Consider the following 22,195-nt stretch of genomic DNA (forward strand, 5'->3'; position numbering starts at 1 on the left):
TAACTCATCTTATTATTTATTTATTTATAGTACCAGATATTGAAACCAGAGGCGCTTAACCACTGAGTCACATCCCCAGCCCTGTTTTATTTTATATTTTGAGACAGGGTCTCGCCAAGTTGCTTAGGACTAGTTAAATTGCTGAGGCTAGCTTCAAACTTGCAATCCTCCTGCCTCAGCCTTCCCAGCTGCTGGGACTAAGTCATGTGCCACACACATGATTAAAATCATGCTTTGAATGATTTAACTAGCTTGTTAAATAAGAATTTTAAAAATACACAAAATTAAAGGAAAATTTTTAATTTGTAGACTACTACTTACTTGTACTGCATCATAATTATAGTTACATGATATTCTAAGTCTCAGGTAGACTTTTTGTTGTTGAGCTTTGGGCTATTAAATTGTTCAATTAGCTTGAAATCTGTGTAGAAGATGAGGAGTTGGTAGGAAGGAGAGAGACTACTAGGTCAGCAGAACTGTTGAGGGATAGAAAAACTAGAATATATATGAATGTAATCATACTCCCAAACAGCAAAAGTTGGTTATAACAAATATACTCTTCTTTGTATTAGTATTCATAAGTCAGTAGAATGATAGGATTAAAAAATATTTTGTCAATTCTCCAGATAAAAAGAAAAGTTGATTAGTATCACTTTTGTTTAAATCTCATATTTAAATCCCATGCTCTTAAAGATGCCTAAAAGTTCCTGTTCTTTTTTTCATCTTTTTTTTTCGGGGGGGGGGGACGCGGAGTATAGAGGATTGAACTCAGGGGCACTCAACCACTGAGTGACATCCCCAGCCCTATTTTGTATTTTATTTAGAGACAGGATCTCACTAACTTGCTTAATGCCTTGCCATTGCTGAGGCTGGCTTTGAACTCGATATCCCCCTGCCTCAGCCTCCCTTGCCGATGGGATTACAGGTGTGCGCCATGTGCGCCAAGGAGCAATTTTTTTTCCTGAAAGCACATATTGAACTTTGTAAGACAAAAAAAAAAAAAATCATTAACTACCAGGGGAAATTCATATAAAAGAGAAGGACCTCATTCTATTGGCCTTGCTTTCTTGAAAAAAGGATGGGTCAATCCCAATATTTATGTTCACAAATCATGACATCCACAACTAAAAAGCTGTCCTACGATGTAGACAGGAAAAAAATTCAACCCTAACAGAAATTTCAAAGATAATTTCTATTTATAATGATTTGGAGTATAAACAAAATTTTCTATTCACTATGTCCAACACTATTCTTAGGGATCATCAGTCTATAAGGCAGTCAGAATATAAGCTCTGAAAGAACTTACATACCAAGGGTATAAAAAGACAACTAAACAATGATGAATTGCTGATTTCAACAATTAATAAGTACTTTTATAAAGATGATAAAATTAGATAATAATGGATGATTGGGGATGCAGTGATGAGGGACAGATATCTTTACTAGGGAAGTCAGGTAAATATCTGGGAATATGAATTGAGATCTAAATGGTAAAATAGAGGAAAAGAGCATGTTAAGCAGAAGACAAAGTAGAAGTTCTGACATGGCAGTAGGACTAATGAGTTTGAGAAATAGAAGCCAATGTAAATACAACAAGAAAAACCAAGTGAAGAAGGAGACAAGGCTGCAGAGGCAGGCAAGGGCTAAAACTTTTAATGTATTAGAGGCCATGTTAATGACTTGTTCTTTTAAAGTTGTACAGGAAAGGGCTGGGGCTGTAGCTTAGCACACATGAGGCACTGGATTCATTGGATCCTCAGCAACACATAAAAATAAATAAAATAAAGGTATTATGTCCATCTACAAAAAAAAAAGTTGAATTTTTAAAGAGGGGAGCAACAATCTGATGATGCTTTAGAAACATTTGTTGCTCTGTATAGAACAGAGTGCAAGAGACCAGCAAGAAAGCTGTTATAGGAATTGTACTGTATTCTCTGAAGCTGGAAAAAAAAGAGTCTATTATTTCTATGCATATCTTTTGTATATTCTCTTTAAATTTGATTTTAAAATATTATAATTAAATTCCTCAAATTTAAACATATTTGTCAACTGAAAAAAATCCAACTATATTAACCAAGTCATGTTATTTGAATAATTACTAAATTGCTTTTCAAATTCAATTTAACCCTTAAAACAGTGGCTCCTGAAATCACCAAATTAAGAAGAGTAGAGGGCTTTATATTGAGCTCTACCACAAATTCCAAATAGTGACAAATTGAAACACTTGATTTTTTTAAAACCCAAATTTCATTTAAATGAGTAAGGATGAAATGAGTAAGGAGTAAGGATGAATGAGTAAGGATGAATGAGTAAGGAGAAACAGCTACAAGAAATAATGCAAAGAATTATATGATTTTATTAGCTATAAAGAACTGCATTAAGTACCAAATATTAAAACGTATTATTAAAGATGATGGAGCCTTTCCTTGAACAATTACCCAAACTAATTGATAAAACTTTTTTTTTGGTCAGGGAAAATATTTACTGGACTTATAAAATTTTAAAACAACAACAACAACAAAAAACTCCTGCCACTTAGAAAGTCACTGAAACAACATGTGTTTCTTTGATTCTATGAATCAATTCCTATACCTTAAGTATCAATAAAGAAAAATCGTGAAGGTATAAATATGGATCACCTATTAGCTGATCAGGTTTCAAATAGATCCCCCTTCACTTCAGAAAAAATCTGTTTCCATTAATATTTATACAACATTTTGCTTAATTTTTTAAAAATTGTTTTTGTTTAAAAAAAGATATTTTGCATCTGTATGAAGAAAAGGACTGGGGCTGTGGTTCAGTGGTAGAATGTTTGCCTCGCACATGTGAGGCACTGGGTTTGATCCTCAGCACAACATAAAGAAAATAAATAAATAAAATACAGGCATTGTGTCCATCTATAACTAAAAAGGGACCATTTTTACTATTAAATGATATTTTCTAGACCAGGGATTGGCAAACCATTTTTTATAAAGTGCTGGACAATAAATGTATCAAGCTTTATGAACATATAGTTTCTGTTGCAAATACTTAATAATGCCACTGTACTATGAAGGCACCCACAGGAAAAATATAAATAAAGGGTTTTGGCTTTTCCTATAAAAATTTATTCATAAATGTACACTAAAATAGAATTTCATGAAATTTTCATGAAACCACAAAATGCATGACTTTTAGGTTTCAAAAAATTATTATTAATTAAAATATACTTCTTTGGTTTTAAAACAAAGCATACTTTAAAAATAATTTCATGTATGCTTATTTTTAAAATTTATTTTAAAATAAACTTTTAAAAAACCTTTCAATTATCCTTTTTTATCCATTAACCAAAATGGCAGAGCTATCAAAAACCTAAATATCTTTAACTTTACATACCACAGATGCTCCTCTGCCAGTCTGTGTACTACCAAGCCACGGCATGTTGATTGGAGTGCCAGGATTACTATGTGTATATGGCGTTGTGCCTTGAACAGCTGTTAAATCATCATGAGCATGTATAACCAAGAAATCTTCTGATCTATAAAGGAATGTCAACCAGAATGAAAACAACCTATCACTCCTTCTTTTTTTTTTTTTTCATCTGAGAGCTCTAACATTGACTATTTCCCTTTAAAATAAATTTTCTTCAACTTTTACTCCTAACTCACAATGACTTTCATACTCAATTTCCATTCCCTTCACTTACTCTCTCTCTCCTAACTCTTACTTTCCTTTTTGAAGCTCCTGCCACCCATTATTTACTTTTTACCACATTGGGTTCTACTCTGCTTATACTTTAGTAACATTCCTTTAAAAAAAAAAACTTTTAAAGGTTATAGTTCAGCACATATAGTCCCAAATAAAACATTTTTGAATAAAAACAAAGTATAAGCGTACCCTTTGGTTTCCAATTCTACATCATCATCTACCCAAGTATAGATCTGTGTAGCCAGAATTCCAGAAACATCCAGTTCTTGAACATCATGGCTGGAAGCAATTGCTATGCAATTTCTATTTGCCTGAAAAATAAATCATACGGTAATTTTTAAATAAGAAAGCACAATAGATACATTGGCTATTTCTGAAAATAATCCCTAAAAAAATATTTTAAACTAACTTAAGCAATTAAACTTTTGGTGAAATAATCATAAGCTTGAACTTCAAGATATGTTTATGTTCTAGGAATTCCAGTACATCCAACAGAAAGCCAACTATGAATGGTAGTACATGTATCAGCTTATTTGCTCTCCCAGCACTTACACTCTCTAGTCTGCTAGAATGCTACAATCTCCCTAAAAGTTTGCACAACTCAAAACTGTGAAGGGACCAGGTGTAGTGGCACACACCTGTAGTCCCAGCTACTCAGGAGACTGATGTGGGAGGATTTCTTGAGCCCAGGAGTTTGAGGCCAACCTGGACAACACAGTGAGATCCCATCTCCAAAACCAAAAACCAAAAAACTTCCCAAAGCAATAAACAACAACAACAAACCCCCAAATGTGGAGGAAGATACTAAAGAAGATAAAATCTCTGAAAACTAGAGAAAGTAGGGAGATAAGAAACTCTAAAGACATATGGTTAATTAGTTAAATAAAATAATATCACTCTCTCCTAAAACCTTTCAGTTTCAGGCAAGAAAAACAGAAGTAGGAAAGATTCACAGAGAAAAAGTATATGGGCAAGAAAAGAAAGGAAGAAGTATGCCAGAAGAAATCACAAATGACAAGTTGGTCAGATTAAATTATGTAAAATTTTAAAGATCAATGAATTAAAAATGCATATCTCAGGGATGTAGCTCTGTAGTAGAGCAGTTGCCTAGCATGAGCTAAGCTCTAGGTTTGATGAGAAGCACTGCAAAAAAAAAATAAACACATCTCAAACAGAAAACAGAAAGATACCGACGGCAAAGAGAAAATACGATTACTATATTATTATTGAAATGCTAATGCATTAATAAGTAAAGAAAAGGATAACTAGACTACTGAAGATGACTGTCCATGGATCTCTCCAATTTTGAATGTCTTATGAATCACTGACTGCCCTTTTTTTCCTGTAGGATCGTTCCCAGGATGTTTATACAGTGATGGTTTTCTCCTTCCAGAGCAAAAGTCAGGTATGCTTACTGTCCATTAGAAAAGACCTGGGTTCACTAAAGTGAGTGATCCTCTCCTATAACATGACCTATTGCATATGCAGGTACTGTTTCTATATGGTTCCCTTTTGTTGTTTCTCAGTTTGAATCGTAGCTCAGAGAACCAGTGTGAAAATGATGATATTCTCGCTACTGCTCTTGCTGTCAGAAATAAAGTCTTTTGTCTGTGATTCAGGATTCCCGTATCTTCAAACAGCATCCATTAAACTGTGAAAGTTAACTTGTTAGCTTGAATATAAAGTCAAATCTCATAAACTTCACAATTCTTGATATAGTTCCCAACTAAACAAATAGGGAAAAGTTCAATCTCAATGATATTAACAAATAAACAAACAAACAAAAAGAAATATAAAGCAAAAAATATTATTTCTCAATTATAACTTAGCAAGGATATAAAAATATCAAATCTGGAGAAATAATTAAACAAGCATACACTTACAAGTGAATGGCACACTTTAAATATATGAATGATTACTCATTACTAGTTACTTATATACAGATCCCCAAAAGAAAAAAGCTAGTTAGTTGTATTGGATAGACTATTTTAAATAAAATTTTCTTCAGAAGGCGGCAGATGAGTAGGGTATAGACAAAAATTTTATATTTGACATATGTATACCATGTTATAAACACTACAATATAAGAACTGCTTGACAAAGGATCTAATTCCAAATTTGCCTGCTTCAAGCAGTAAGTCATTGTTCAAGTTTGAGAAAAATGAGACGAAAGATACAGGGAAATAAGAGGACAGAATGACAAAGGAACTGTGTAGGAGAAATCAGAGAAGACAGGCTTAGCATAAAAAGATGAAGAAACAACTGGTGTAAGAATTTCTGAATGAGTAATTCCACGGGATACATATCTAAATTACATAAAATTATTGCAAATTAGGAACATATGAACACACATGCATGCACTTGTACACACACATATGCCTTCTTTATCCTTTAGGAATACAAGAAAAAAGATAACATTTATCTTTAAATTATTGGAAAGAAAACAAAACAAAAGAAGTGACTAGAAACTGTTCAATAAGGCAATGAAGGGAGATAAAAGGGGGAAATTACTAAGACAAATTTCAACACTGGACGATTATATCTAAGGCTACCTTTACTATTGGAACTTAGAGACATCTCTAAGGAGGATGGTAAGTATAAGTCTAAGGAAAACAAAGAAAACATACTAATTGGGAAACTACTGGTAGTGGGAGAATTTATAAGCCACATATAGGCTTAAATTTAATCAAATAGTAAGAATTATATTTAACATAAGAAATATAGAAAATATTTTCTCTGTGTTAGGTGCTATTATCTCACATAAATTCTAAAGTTATTGCATATATAAATACTTTATATGCTTTTCTCTATAGCAATAAAAAATCTTATCAGTTACATTTCCCAAATTATATGTTAATAAAATCACATTACCAAATAATATAACCAATTTATAAAATAAAGAAAACTGAGTCAGGTTATAATTTAAGAAATGTGAAGTAGTTTTGGAAAGGAGAAATAGAGACTTTAAATAAACTTACTGATTCTTCAACTATGAACATGTAATGATTAAAGAAAAGAAAAAAATCTATAGACTTACTTTATTAACAGCAAATGCAGTAATGATATCAGATTCCTTATGAATAATTCTTGCTTTACCTCCAGGATATCCCAAATCTGCTTCTATCTACAAGGAAGAAAATAAAATATGACTTTAATAGTATGCTACTCTAGCATCTGATACTTACATAAATTATTTTAAGAAAGTTTTTTTAGATATTTCAATTCCAAAGGTGCTATTGTATATAATTCCTAAGACAAAATTGGTTGGATAAGGGGAATTTAATTTTTTTCAAATTTGTTTTTTCACATTTTTATAAAAAGATAGTTGATACAACTCAGAACTTCATTAATTGATTATACTCCGAAGCTACAACGAATTAACTTTAGAGAACCAAAACATTTTAATTAAAATTTATTTACCAAATTTCTTAGTACTAACCAGGTGGGGTTTGACCAGGTATGTATAGTTTACTGACTTCTGGTCTAAATAATTTTCTATTTATAGAGGAAAAATCTGAAACCTCGAAGACATGGTAACTCCTCTAAGTCAGTAGAAGTTTAGTAAACCATAATTAAATGTAGTTTACACAAGGGGAAAATATCTTTACATTTCTTTACCCTAAAGAAAGTGTATACAATATCTTTAAATTCAGAAGAAATTATATAAAATCAATTTACTAAAATAAATAAAAGTTTGAATGTGGAAGCAATTATTAAGAGTTTGAAACATTGCTTAATGTAGGGTATACTTCATTTTATTTTTCCTAACCTTCAATCTTTTTAAAGGAAGTACAAAATGTTTCACCACTTACTATAAAATGCAGAAAATATTAATTTGTAATTAGCACATAACAAATTTATTTCCTGAAAAATTTAGATAAAAATATCACTAATGCCTACCTGCTGACCACAGAATTCATAAGAGTTCAAAATATTTTTTAAATGACATCAGACTGTTCAATTGCAGAGCTGAGATTTATATAATAAACAAATCAAAATAACCACTATGAAGAGAAAACCATAGTCATTAGATGTTAATGTCAAATATATTCTAATCTAAAATATGATTTGCTTACAAACAAAAATATTTCAGTAGTGTTTGCTGAACATTCAGGTTGATAATCAACTTGTCTTCTAGGAATGTCTTACCTCTGGCCCAGCAAGAATGGACAAATCAAATTCTGTAATTTCATGGTAAAATCCCAATTTACCCATCTATATGCCTGATAGCTAAAATACTCTTAAGTGTCTATTATTAGGTTTTGAAGAAACTGGAGGCAGAGAGATATTTCCACAGCACAGAGGGATCTACTATTTGCTGGCAATTATTGGATTGAGGGGAATATATCAGTTTCATCTGGGGAGCTTTTTCCCCAAGTGCAGAAGGAAAGCTCAAGCAGATATAAATGTCAAAAAGCTTTTTCAATGTGGGAATACATTCTTGTTTTCTATTATCTAAAAATAATATTTCTCAATAACGTGGTGTCAAGCTGAGCTGCATGAGAATGAAATGAGGTGACTTTTTAAAATACAAAGATTCTAAACTCTACGTCAGATGCATATTTAGAATCCTATAATCATGGGGCAAAGCAATGGTGCCTAACATCTCAAGTGTTTTAGGCAAACTAAATTTGAGAATGACTAAGCATGTAGAAGATAAGACTAGAGAAAGAAGCTCATGCAGGAATTTAAAAGCTATAAAAAAGAGGAAAGATATTAAGGCTGAGAAAGCCACTGGAAGAGTTTGAAATTTCTGATTGGTGTGAACTAAAACATAAAGGGTATAAGAATGGCTGCCAAAAAGTCAATGAAGAAGCTACTACAGTGGCTTAAGTTACTGAGAGGTAATGGTGGATTGAATTAGGAGAGTAGGAATGGTGGCTTATCCCAATAGATAAGAAATAGATAACCTGAATTGTCCTATACCTGTTAGAGAATTTGAATTTGTAATTAAAAAAATCAAAGATTCTACCAAACAGTTAAGAAATAATACTACTGTATCTATATAAATTATTCCAAATATTAAGAATCCTTGCCAACCTATTGTAAGAAAGGTTAACATAAATCTAATACCAACATAAAGCAAAAAATGTATAAAAAAGGGCTGGGGTTGTGGCTCAGTGGTAGAGCACTTGCCTAGCATGTGTGAGCACTGGTTTCAATTCTTAGCATCACATATAAATAAATAAATAAAAGTCCACTGACAACTAAAAAAAAATGTGTAACAAAACTACAAATCGATATCCTTCATGAATATAGATGTAAAAATTCTTAAAATTTGAACAAATAAAAACTGACAATATTGAAATGGGATAATACATCATGGCCAAGTAGGCTGAAGTGGGGGCCATGAATGCAAGACTAGTTTAACAATTAAAAAAAATCCATAAATTTATTTAGCCATACCAACAGACTAACAAAAGAAAAGCCATGTGATCATCTCAATAGTAGCAAAACAACAACAAAATCCAAAAAACCCAAACCATTTAACAAAATCCAACATCCATTCCTGATTAAATGGGGAAAAAAGACCAGTGGGCTGATTCAGAATTCGAAAAGATGACTGGGCTGCCTGGAAAAATCATCAAAGGAAAGCCAGCATTCGCTGGTAGAAGTGGTTCCTGGTATCAAAGCAGAACCAGATAAAAGCAATACCCATTATTTTCATGTGGTCACTGCTGGCCTCTAGGATTCCAACTTTGAGGAGGGGATTTTAATTGTTTCTTCCAGAAGAATACCCAAAGGCAGCACCTAAAGTACATTTCATGACCAAACTTTATTTTCTTAATGTAGACAGGTCAGGAAGAATATGTTATGTATTCTGAAAGATAAGTGGTCCACAGCACCAGCTTCCCATAATTCTGCTATTGACTCTTGCTTTGTTAAGTGTTCTTAATTCAGAGGATCTATTAGAAAATGATGAAGCACAGCAGTGAGAGACCAACAAAGTTCAAGTCACAGAAATACTTGAAACATAGACTAGGCTGTCTGCCACAAGTAGTATTTAAATCAATCTGATTATCAAATGCACATCATCAAATGTGCATCACTTCTGTTCTATAAAGTTGTCTTCATTTTTTGTTTGCATTTAATGGACACAACAGTCTTAGAAACATTACAGAATAAAAGTTAGGAAATCTTCAGTCCTTTGGTGATTAAATGCACATTATCAAATCTATATCTTTTCTCAATTCACCATGGTAAAGCAGAAGCAGATGCTAGAACATGGATTGTTGGGAAAAGTTTAAAAGTAGTGAAACTGCTTTTATTCATTTCCTAGTCATGGGGGACATAGTATGTGAAGATAAAGTATAAAGCACAGTGTAGTAAATATAAAGCATGGTAAACAAAGATAGTTTATCAGGGTGATCTGCAGAGTGTTTACTTTAAAATCCTATAGATGAACAAGAATGATTGTTTGAATCAACACTAAACAAATAGCACAACCCTCCCTAAGAAGACTGTCACTTTGCTATCAAGTATAGATCTCCCTTCAACAAAAAGCTTTTGACAATATAGTATGACTTGTTTGGAATCTTCTGTAAATCTTATGTTTTAGTAAAATATTTTTTTGTTATTAAAAAACTCTTAGCAAGCTAATAATATAAAGAAACTTCTCCAAGCTTATGAGGGCAACTACAACAAACCTACAGGTAACCTCATGATACTACAACAAACCTACAGGTAACCTCATGATAAAACAAAAAAAAAGAAAGAAAAGAAACCTAAACGTACAACTATGATATCTTTCTCCCTCCAGAACATTTTTAGTACCAAAAATAAATCTCATTAAGCATTCAGCTCCCATCCCCTCTTGTCTAAGAACTTGGCAAGCACCAATTCTTTCTGTCTTTATAGATTTATCTATCCTGGATATTTTATATAGATAGAATAAAAAAAATTAAATGCTAGCTGGGCGTGGCGGCAAACACTTGTAATCCCAGCAGCTCAAGAAGCTGAGGCCAGGAGAATCGCAAGTTCAAAGCTAGCCTCAGTAACTTACCAAGGCCCCAAGCTACTCAGAGAGACCCTGTCTCTAAATAAAATATTAAAAAGGGCTGGGTATGTGGCTCAGTGGTTAAGCATCCTTGGGTTCAATCCCTGGTACAAAAAAAAAGAAGAGAAAGAAAAGAAAAACTAAATGCTTTCTTCTAATATATGAAAAACAAGAATCTATTCTCAATATTTTTATTCAGTCTGGGACTGGAAGTTGTAGTCAGTGTGATAAAGAAAAAGTAAGCAAATAAGTAAGCAAGCTAGCTAGCTTGGTTTGCAGAAGGATATATCTGAAGGACAACAATACACATAAAGATTATAAAGCTATAGTAATAAGTAACTGTGCAGCTAGCATAAAGATGGAAAACAGATTGATAGACCAAAGAAGAGTCCAGAAATAGACCTACACATCTGTGTCAATGATATTTGAAAAGGAAATTAAATGAATGAAAGGATAATGTCTTCAACAAAAGACATTGTAAAGAGAATAAAAAGACTACAAAATAAAACCATGATAAACTATCATTAAACTAGAATGGCTAAAGATAACTATACAAAGTATAAATAAGAATATGAAGTAACTGGGCTGGGGTTATGTCTCAGAGAGCACGCCTAGCATATGCGAGGCCCTGGGTTCAACCCTCGGCACCACATATAAATAATAAAACAAAGGTATTTAAAAAAAAAGAAAGAAGTCTTTTCTTTTTATTTTGTGTGTGTGTGTGTGTGTGTGTGTGTGTGTGTGTGTGTGTGTGTGAGAGAGAGAGAGAGAGAGAGAGAGAGAGAGAGAGAGAGAGAAAGAGAGAAAGAGAGAAAGAGAAAATATGAATCTTTTTTGTATATGGACACAACACAATGCTTTTATTTTTATGTGGTGCTGAGAATCGAACCCAGGTCCAGCTGGTGCTAGGCGAGCGCTCTACCACTGAGCCACAATTCTAGCCCCCAAAGAAGGCTTTTCATTAAAAAAAAAAAAAAAAAAGAAGAATATGAAGTAACTGAAATTTCAACCACTGATGAGAAAAGTATAAATGATACAATCACCTTGGAAAACACTTGGGCAGTTTCCTAAAAAGGTTAAGCATAAACCTACCATATGATCCAGTCATTCTACTTATAGGCATTTATTTACACAACAGAAATAAAAGCATATGTCCATAAAAGAGCCATATGCATGAATTTTCAAAGCAGGCTTTATTGAAAGAGCCCCCAAATGGAATAAGCTCAACTGTTAAATGATATGTAAACAGATAAACTGGTAATGTCCATACAATATAATGCACACATAACAGGAATGAAAAAGAATGAACTACTAACACATACAATGACATGGAGATATCTCAAAATAATTATGCTTAGTAAAAGGTAAAAACCAAAATGATATAATTTCATTTACGTAAAATTCCAATGTATATTAGTTTATAATGTCAGGAATCAGATCTCTAGTTGTTTGGAGAGAAAAAGAACAGAGGGGAAAGGGAAGTAAAAGGGAGGGATTGAAGTCTGGAGGGTGGTGGATAAATGCATCACCTTCTGGTAATAGCTTCATAAACACACAATCCAAAATTAAAGTTTTACACTTTAAATATGTGGAGTTGTTTTAGATCAAATATACCTAATAAGTTATTTTAAAAAACGTAAAGAGCTTAAAAAATTCTTGCAAAATGGTTATGATGTTAACCAAACAAAATGACTGCATTTTGATGTAACATGAGGATTTCAGAAATATAACATTATAATTATTAACATTTTATGAACAGGATCAAAAGAAAAACCTTTGGATAAAAATTCTTGATAATGTACAGGGAGTAGTTAGTAACAATTAGCAAAGAAAATTGTTAACTAATTAAAAATTTGATTTATATTCTCTGAAAATTTCCAAAAAACATTAGAAAAATTTAAAGTATGAGTTATATACATTTATTTTGCTAAAGTTTTAGTTACTATATACACTTGTATCAACTAAGTCTTTTTTATTAATTGCATAAAATTATTTCTTCTATTTTAAAAGATTCCTTTGAAAAAGAATAAAAGGGGGCTGGGACTGTAGCTCAGTGGTAGAGCACTTCCCTAGCACGTGTAAGGCGCTGGGTTTGATCCTCAGCACCACATAGAAATAAATAAAAGTATTGTGTGTATCTACAACTGAAAAAAAAATAAAAATAAAGGTAGAATTAGTAGTCTTTAAAAAATCTTTTGAAAAATTCTTTCCCCTAAAAATCACTTTGGTAGGATTATCTTAAAATTAGTGACAATAAATAATATGAAAAATACGTTATATATCAATATAATAATGTCATATTCGAACATGCAATCACAGAACCTCTGGGAAATTTTCATTATTGTACAAATTCTCATCTTTTCTGCTTTGGTTCTTAAGTACTAAAAGTACTTACTATGCACAAAGCATTGTGCTATATGTTATTCCTATCTGTAGAATAAATGATTATATAATAATATTTGCTATACTTTTAGAAATTAATATCCTTGGAGAGAAATTTTAGTTAAAAAATGGTACAATCCTACTATGCTTTTACAACTGCTAGAGTAATTTACATTTATTAAAAACTTCTGTTGTATGTACTCAGAAAAATCTGTAGCCAAATAGGATACATTCAACTCCCTTTAAAATTGCATTCTCTTAATTAACAAAAGAAAAAGCATTTTTATCACTTGCTAAAGAGAGAGAATAATCTGAAAAAACAATACTTTCATTCCATTGGGAACAAAGTTCAGTTGGAAACTAAAATGCAAATATTTTGTTTTTCTAGCTAAGAATGCAATTTCTAATTTCAGTTGAATGATATTTGTACCTTATTGAAGTTTGGCTCCTCCATCATAGAATTTTTGATGGTTTCATTGTTGTCCTCTAATGACTTCATCAAGAAAGAATAATCACATGACAAAGTAAAGATGAGATGTAACATGCAAAATACTGGGGATATTTTTAAAAATTATATTTTTAACCAATTTACTTAGAAAAGGACATGAATCTGCATTGTTATTCTTAAATTTCATACACTTTAAAAAAGTATGTGTGAATGTGCATTGAAAGGGAACAGGAAAACTTAACAGCTCATAACTCATTAACATTCACTACAAATTTTATCCTACAGCATTAAAATTTTCGCTTGCTCTTCAAATGCTGACATTTGAGCAAAATTGATTCTAAAGTACTTTATATTTAAAAATCCTGAACTACTGGTTCCAGATTACTATACATTAAGAAAACAAACTCTTTTTACAGATGCTAATATGTCTTATTTTCATAAAATATGATATCTCGGGAAAACCTTCTGATTAGGAAATTTTAGTTTTACTTTTCTAATTGTTGCCTACTGATTTAGCCAGAGTCAAGAAGTTGCTAAAGGTGCATATCATTATTAAAAGGAGGTATTAGCACATTAATAATAATAATAATAATAATAATAATAATAATAATAGTAATAAAAGGTTCAAGACTTTAGTTCTTTTCAGAAAATGAAAGAAAACAGAAAAAAGGAATGGAACAAAGATAGCAGCTGTCAAGTTCCAGTTTTTTGTAGGGAATATTTGCAGTCATCTGTACTTAATTTCCAAATAAGAACAAATAGGGAAGGGATTCTATTTTAAAATGCATGTACTAGTAAACTACATCATATAGGAAAAAGAAGAGATCTCAGGATACACCAGGGTTTTAAGGTCAGATGAAGAAAAGGTCAGATAAAGAAGCATATAAAGGAATAAAAAAAAACAGCAGCAGTCTCAAAATCTTTCCCATCATCTTGCAACCAAAATATAGGGCCTGTCATATATTTATCTCCTAAACAGTTGAAAAGTCACAATAACTTTAATGTAATTACTATTTTATGAGACTAAGAGATGGAATGTAAATTTGTGAATAACAAAAATAGTCTATTCAACTTTCCAGAGAAGATTAAATAATTTTATACCATCCCTATAAAGTTAAGTTCCTATTTAACTCCATCCAAAATGTTTTACTATATAATTTTTTTCTTTTCACACTCCCTTTTATCAAAAGTCTCTTCAATCCTCGTTAGAATAAGTTATACTCCATGTTATATGTCAAAATATACTGTTCATGTATATCTAAAAAGAACAACAAAAATGTCCCTTCAAGATTATCACAATCAAGAATAACACAATAGGCATCAACAACAAATTTCTCATAACTACAGTGATTGAGCCAGTTAAATCTATTGTTCAAAAACATTGCAAAGTATAGGATGAAATAATCACTTTTCAGATAAAAACCCTAAAATTCAGAGAAAATATATAGCTTACTGATAGTTACAAAGCTGTCAGTTCAACACTTATGGTCATGCTTTTATTAAAATAATTGCAATAAAAGTAATTTTAAAATTTTCTTAAGGTAATAATGAAGCTCCAAAGAAAACTAGAAATAAAATAATAAAGAAATTTAAATATGTGCAACTGTATTTATTATTTGCTATTCTTATACATTCTGGCTTGGTTACACTACTCTGTACCCTTAATAATTCTAGTCCTGAATCAAAATTTACGTATTCATATTAAAAAGTGCACTAGAGAAAGTAGCAAGCAAACATGACTTTATACAGAACAATGCAGCAGTGCTTTTATATATCACATCAGAATGCTGTAACTTACATTATTTGAGAAAAAGATAAATTTAAAATAAAACATTATCTTTCCAATAAACCTATCTTTAATTAGTCTTATATTCTTCTCTAGTACATCCATTATTAATTTTATTTATCCAAACATTTTCTTGAACTGTTTTAGTGGTAAACTTACACACTAAACATCTTAGACATATTTCATATAAGTTTAAATTAACAAAATAAACAAAAATAACAAAATAAACTGTTTAACTAGACTTCATAAGAAAAGTCTTATAAGTCAGCAAGAATACTATATAATATTCTGTTTCCTGGCATGGTCAATTTGAATATATTTACAAAATCAGACGAATAGTAAATAATAGCACGTACAGTTGCCTCCTGCAAATTAGTACTTAAATTGCGAGACGACAGAATATATGTGATTTTCCTTTTATTTAAGGTTTGATGTCATCTTGCTTTTTGATTACTTGTCAATTGTAAAGTCATATTCTATTTCCTTATTTTTTTCCTTCCATTTAAAAAACTGTAAAAGCTTACTTTCAGACTAGTTCAGTGCTACTCAAAATGTGGTCTATAGACTCTTTTTTTTTTTTGGACACTGAAGGGGATTGAACCCAGGGTACTTTACCTGAGCTATATCCCCAGTCCTTTTTATTTATTTTTTTATTTCAAAACAGGGTCTCACTTAGTTGCCTTGCTAAACTGCTGAGGCTGGCCTTGAAGTTGTGATTCTCCTGCCTCAGCCTCCCAGGTAGCTGGGATAACAGGTGTGCACCACCATGCCTGGCAGTTTTGAACTCTTTGCTACTGGTTTAGGGGAGATAAAGAATCGACTACATAACTATGTCTACTATTTCGTTCACCTGATATTTTTTAGTAGCGAAACTTTCTCAATGAAGGAAGCAAGATGTTCATTTACATTCAGATGCAAGTTCCCCCGTATTATCAGACTGGTACTTTTTAGTAGCACTGAACTAAATGACAAAAAAATAACCATTATGATGATAATATCAAAGTATAATCAACCAATTACAGTATAATTATAAGTTAATTTGAATTTGTAAAATTTTATTTAAGCATAATTTAAAGAATAAGAAAGAGTACATATTTAAAATGTTTTCAGTACAAAAACCAAGTTTCAATTAAACTTCTAACATAGCTGGAACTATCACATGAAAATCAAAGGAAATTTCTACCTTGTTTTGTAAATAAGTGATTATCATAACTCAAAATACAGAAAAACAAGATACAGAATCTTAAATAATACCTATGAGGAAAAAAAACTCCTAAGTACAAATTAATTACTGTAAATTAAAGTGATTGATGAAAATAATTGCCTCTCTCATTTTGAATCACTTGACTAAGCATTAATTGCATATATTTATGATACAAAAATGTATTTTAGAAAAACTATAAAATGTATCTCATTTTTAAGGTCTCAATGATAATATAAAAGATTTCTGTAATAAAATAGTAAAGAGGTTCTAACTTCTACAGACCTCATTTAGACATCGTTTCTTTGTGAATATATTTCTGATAAACGTTTCTTGAATTTCTTCTTGCTTCACCAAGTATTGCCAAAGCCTCTTCACAGATAATGCCAGATGATGTTTGGATCTACACAGAGATAGAAAATTTAATTATCCCCTTCAGACATTTCTAATTAACTTGGCCACAATTCCTCGGTGCTATATGAATCCTTATTATAATAAATTAACTAGAACCACACCTATGATGTAGGGAAGCATCCATCAAGCTTTTTCTTTTTCTGTTTCTGGTACTGGGGATTGAACCTAGGGTAACTTTGTCATTGAGCTACATCCCTAGTACTTTTTATTTTTATTTTGAGAGAAAGTCTCACCAAGTTTTTTCAGGCCTCACTAAATTGCTGCAGATGGCCTAGAACTTGCAATTCTCCTGCTTCAGCCTTCAAAGTTCAGGGGACTACAGGTGTGCATCATTGTAACAAGCCAACCAATTATCAGTCAGTAAATATTTCAGGGTTTGTGTGTCATATAGTTTTTATCAAAAGTACTCAATTCTGTCACTATAATGGGAAAGCAGCCAAACATTCAGAATGAGCAGCTCTAATTTGAAATGCTCCAAAATTCAAAATGCTCTGAGATCTGAAACTTTTTAGATATTGACATTTTAAGTTTTGGATTTTGAGTTAGGGATGTTCAATGGTAAAGTCTATGCAAACATTCCAAAATAAAAAGATTCTAAAATCTGAAACACTTCTGGCCCCAAGCATCTTGGATAAGGGATACTCAACCTATAATATGCAAATGAAAATGGCATGGCTGTGATCCAATAACATTTTATTTTAAAAAGCAGGAGGAGGGCTAAATTTGGGCAGAGGGTTGGGCACAGTTTGCTGACCCCCAATCTAGGGACACAAGAGATAACAAAAATAGGTATGCTTACCAGACAAAAACTAGAAAAACATCGACTGAAAGTGCTGTCTATGGACACATACCCACCCACAACTCTTTGTTACTGATCAGTAATAAGGTAAGAGCTTGTGCAAGAGCATAAACCAACTACAACATTAAGTAAACACACTGTTTAGTTCAGTAAATTTTTTTTGTAGTAAGACTTTCTAGATAAAACAGGCACTGAAATGATTTATCTTTTGGTTCTTTCTCATCTCATGGACAGTAAAACAGTTGATGAGTGGTTATTTTCAACAGTGTTGCTCTAAAGTAAGTATCAATACACTACAGCTCATAGGCCAAAACTAGCCTGCCCCATTAAAAAAAAAAAGTTTACTGGACCATAGCCAAATCAAAACATTTATGTATGGTATATGGTTGCTTTCACTCTACAATGGCAGAGCTAAGTAATTGTGACTAGCACATCCCAAAACTCTAAAATATTTACTATCTGAACATTCACAAGAAAAGTTTGCTAACTTCTGAACTACTGTAGACATTACACAAAGACATTCATATGAGCCTAGAACAGAAAATTAGATAGATCATAATATTTCTTTCTCTAAATACTACCTGACAACATTCTGATTTAGGAAAATTCATACTTTTTTTTTTTAAATTTTTTTTAATATTTATTATTTTTTAGTTCTCGGTGGACACAACATCTTTGTTGGTATGTGGTGCTGAGGATCAAACCTGGGCCACACGCATGCCAGGCGAGTGCGCTACCGCTTGAGCCACAACCCCAGCCCGGAAAATTCATACTTAAAAATAGTATCCATTGGGGCTGGGGATGTGGCTCAAGCGGTAGTGCGCTTGCCTGGCATGTGCGGGACACTGGGTTCGATCCTCAGCACCACATAAAAATAAAATAAAGATGTTATGTCCACTGAAAATTAAAAAATATATATTAAAAAATTCTCTCTCTTAAAAAAAAATATTATCCAAAGGAAAACCTACTTGAAAGGAGTGTTTGTAGGTTCCAGTAAAGCTTTGTGGCGCAGAATAGCAGGACCTGCAGACAAACTCTCTTCAGAGGTATGACTTGAGATATAATTTTGAGGTGGTCCACCATGGATTTCAAGTCTTCGAAGAAGAACTTGTTCCCAACATTGAAGAGTTTTCAGAACCGCATGACAAAGAGGTGAACTGACTGGAAGTTCTAAAAAGGGAAAATATAAGTGAATCATATTTATCTTCTGCAGTAAAATGCCATATTCAATTGTAGGAAAGACTGAGTTAAGCTATTAGTACATATCAACATGTGAGATACAGACATAGAAATACAGGAGGTTGAAAAAAATGACTGTCAGAAATCTGTACAAGCATTTCAACTTTACTGTCTATGACTTTTTCACATGAAAAATGTATCTGAAGATCAGGAAAATGTGTGTGAGAGAAACTGTTTTAAACCTTTGTATCAGTTCTGTATGGCATATAAATTTAAGATTTGTTTAGAAAATGAAAATACACACAAAGTATTAAATAATACTTACCAAGAAACTCAGCACCTTTTTCTAAACTTCCATATTCCTGAGTCTTGAGCCTATTTTAACTACTCCTGTTATTTACCTCTCCATATCTACATAACGTGTTTATACTGTGTGCTCATGATTTTTAATTTTGTAAATGATCTACTCATTTATTACTAAAAATAAACTTTTCCTCTCCTTATCATAACATCATAAAAATTTGGTTAAATCAATATTTTAATATTATGTATTACACATAAATAATATATAATACATATTTATCTTATATGTACTTGTCTATAATATATAAATATATGATCTCACATATATAAATGAAAAATACTTTTCACAGCTGAAACATTTGGTATACTATCTTTCTCTCCTACACAACTATTTCTTCCTTTGTAGTTTACAAGCTTTGTGTTTGCTTAGTTTCTACATTGTTACCATTATTAAATCCCCCAACATTCAGAGAGCTATAATATAGTCTCATAATAGTTAATCATATCAGGTTCAGTGCTTCTGATTTCTTGGACATAGCCCTCCTCAAGCACCTAATTGCGTGATAGGTACATTTATAGAGGGTTGGTTTTTCACAACAGGAAGTCTAACCTTTTCTCCACTATTTAAAAAAAGTATACAGAATAGTAAACCAAAGTCGCGGCACCATTCGTTTATATTAAGATATTTATTACCTGCAAGATCATGACCCGCAAAGGGATAGAATGTCTTCAAATTGTTGAGAACCAATTGCACCATTGCCAATCGCATCAATGACCAACTAAAAACAAAGCAAAAATGGATACATTAAAGATTTGTGTAGGGATTTAGAAGGACACAACATTTTGACCAGAAATCCACTATCAACAATTTACCCTGAAGGTGTACCCCAACAAAACCAAAATAATTTAATAGATGAAGTTACTCATGTCAGGATTATCTACAATAGCAGAGGAGTAATAATAATCAAATTGTACTGGCTAAATAATGACCATTTTGAAGTGTGAAATTTTAGGGTAACCATAAAAATTGAATAAATAAGGATCTCTAAGTATTAATAATGAGAGAATTTCTGGAAGTATGAATAATGCACAAGGAAGTTTCAGAACATTAGATATGGTGTGCTACATAATCTGTGTAAGAAAGCAGAGGAGATAAAATTATACAGATGCATTTGTTTATTTTTGCAAACAGAAGGGTGAATCAGAAACGTAAAAAAGCGATCAAATGAAAACTAACCAAAGTGGTTATCTGTAGAGGATATAAGGAAGAAATTTAAAAATATGAGACTTTTCATTTGACTTTTTATAAAAGAAATGTTTATAGTAGCTATCCTAATGAGTACAAGATGGTGTCGTACCATGGGTTCAAGTGGAACACACTTATTTCTTAAAGTATTCACTTTTAAATATTTTTTTGGTGGTAAAATAACATATAATGTAACATTTACCATTTTAACCATTTTTAAGTGTAGAGTTCAACAGCAGAAAGTACATTCATATAGTTGTTCAACCACAATCAGCATCCATTTTCAAAACTCTTTTCATTTTACAAAACTAAAACTTTATATTCATTTAACAATACCTACTCATTGTTCAGGCCCTGACAACCTCCAACTGTCAGTCTCTAAGTGTTGACTCGTCTAAGAATAACATGTAAGTAGAATCATACCCTATTTACTGTTTTATGACTGGTTTATTTCATTTAGCATAATGTCCTGAAGATTTATCCATGTTGTAGCATTTGTTAAAATTTCCCTCCTTTATAAGGCTGAATAATTTTCCACTATATGTACAATATCAAATTTTGCTTATCCATTCATCTGTCAAGAAACATTTGGATTGTTTCTACTGGCTGGTGACTATGAGTAATACTACTATAACATGGACATACAAAAATTAGCTTCAGTGCCTGCTTTCAATTCTTTTAAGTATACACTCAGAAATGGAATTGCTGAATCATATGGTAATTCTATTTTTTTAATTTTTTGAGGAACTACTATTCCATTTTTGACAGTGGCTGCACTATTTTATATTCCTACCAGAAGGGAACAAAGGTTCTAATTACTCCCCATTTCTGCCAACATCATTATCTGGATATTTTTTATAGTAGCTATCCTAATGAATACAAGATGGTGTCCTATCATGCGTTCGATTTTTATGTGTTTTTTGGTCATTCTTGGGAGAAATGGTTATTCAAATCCTTTGGTCATTTTTTTAAAAATACATTTTTTTTAAGTTATAGGGGGACACAATATCTTAATTTTATTTGTTTATTTTATGTGGTGCTGAGGATCGAACCCAGCGCCTCACGCATGCTAGGCGAATGCTCTACCTCTGAGCCACAACACCAGCTCCTGGCCATTTTTTAATTAGGTTGTTTTTTGGTTTTGAGTTATACTTTGGCTTCAGAGTCATGCAAATGTTTTTCATATTGAAAAAGTAAACTTAGCATAAAAAAATCGAATACACCAATAAATATGTCAAAGTAATTTTCATAAAGAAGTATTTCACTCTCATTCTCTTCATCAGCATGGCTAAGGGTCTGTCAATTTTATTTATTTTTTCAAAGAACCAACTTTTTGTTCTGTCAATTTTTTCAATTGTTTCTTTTATTTCAATTTCATTGATTTCAGCTCTGATTTTAATTATTTCCTGTATTCCGCTGCTTTTGGTATTGGTTTGCTATTCTTTTTCTAGGGCTTTGAGATGCAGTGTTAAGTCATTTATTTGTTGACTTTTTCTTCTTTTAAGGAATGAATTCCATGCAATTAACTTTCCTCTTAGTACTGCTTTCATAGTGTTCCAGAGATTTCGATATGTTGTATCTGTGTTCTCATTCACCTCTAAAATTTTTTAATTTCCTACTTGATGTCTTCTGTAACCCATTGTTCATTCAGGAGCATATTATTTGGTCTCCAGGTGTTGGATTGGATTTTATTTCTTATTTTATCATTGATTTCTAATTTCATTCCATTATAATCTGATAGAATGAAGGGTAT

At 31.8% G+C, this 22,195-nt stretch overlaps 1 protein-coding gene across 7 annotated transcripts in view; it reads right to left on the bottom strand.

Annotated features, from left to right (window-relative positions):
* Dmxl1 (Dmx like 1) overlaps positions 1-22,195 on the bottom strand; it is a 163,450-nt gene that overhangs the window by 25,292 nt on the left and 115,963 nt on the right. For 3 of the 7 annotated variants that reach the window (XM_040273548.2, XM_040273547.2, XM_005338536.5), the window contains 7 exons: positions 19,890-19,975; positions 18,683-18,884; positions 16,787-16,904; positions 13,497-13,559; positions 6,725-6,811; positions 3,877-3,998; positions 3,376-3,517 (listed from right to left, as the gene is read on the bottom strand). In XM_040273548.2, the coding sequence (XP_040129482.1) occupies positions 3,376-3,517; positions 3,877-3,998; positions 6,725-6,811; positions 13,497-13,559; positions 16,787-16,904; positions 18,683-18,884; positions 19,890-19,975 (820 nt within the window). Of the gene's footprint in view, positions 1-3,375; positions 3,518-3,876; positions 3,999-6,724; positions 6,812-13,496; positions 13,560-16,150; positions 16,262-16,786; positions 16,905-18,682; positions 18,885-19,889; positions 19,976-22,195 lie in introns of those variants that run through there. The other 4 variants (XM_040273549.2, XM_005338537.5, XR_005728517.2 and 1 more) reach the window with 3 other exon arrangements.

Source organism: Ictidomys tridecemlineatus, chromosome 1, assembly GCF_052094955.1.
Source record: "Ictidomys tridecemlineatus isolate mIctTri1 chromosome 1, mIctTri1.hap1, whole genome shotgun sequence".
Classification (NCBI taxonomy): domain Eukaryota; kingdom Metazoa; phylum Chordata; class Mammalia; order Rodentia; family Sciuridae; genus Ictidomys; species Ictidomys tridecemlineatus.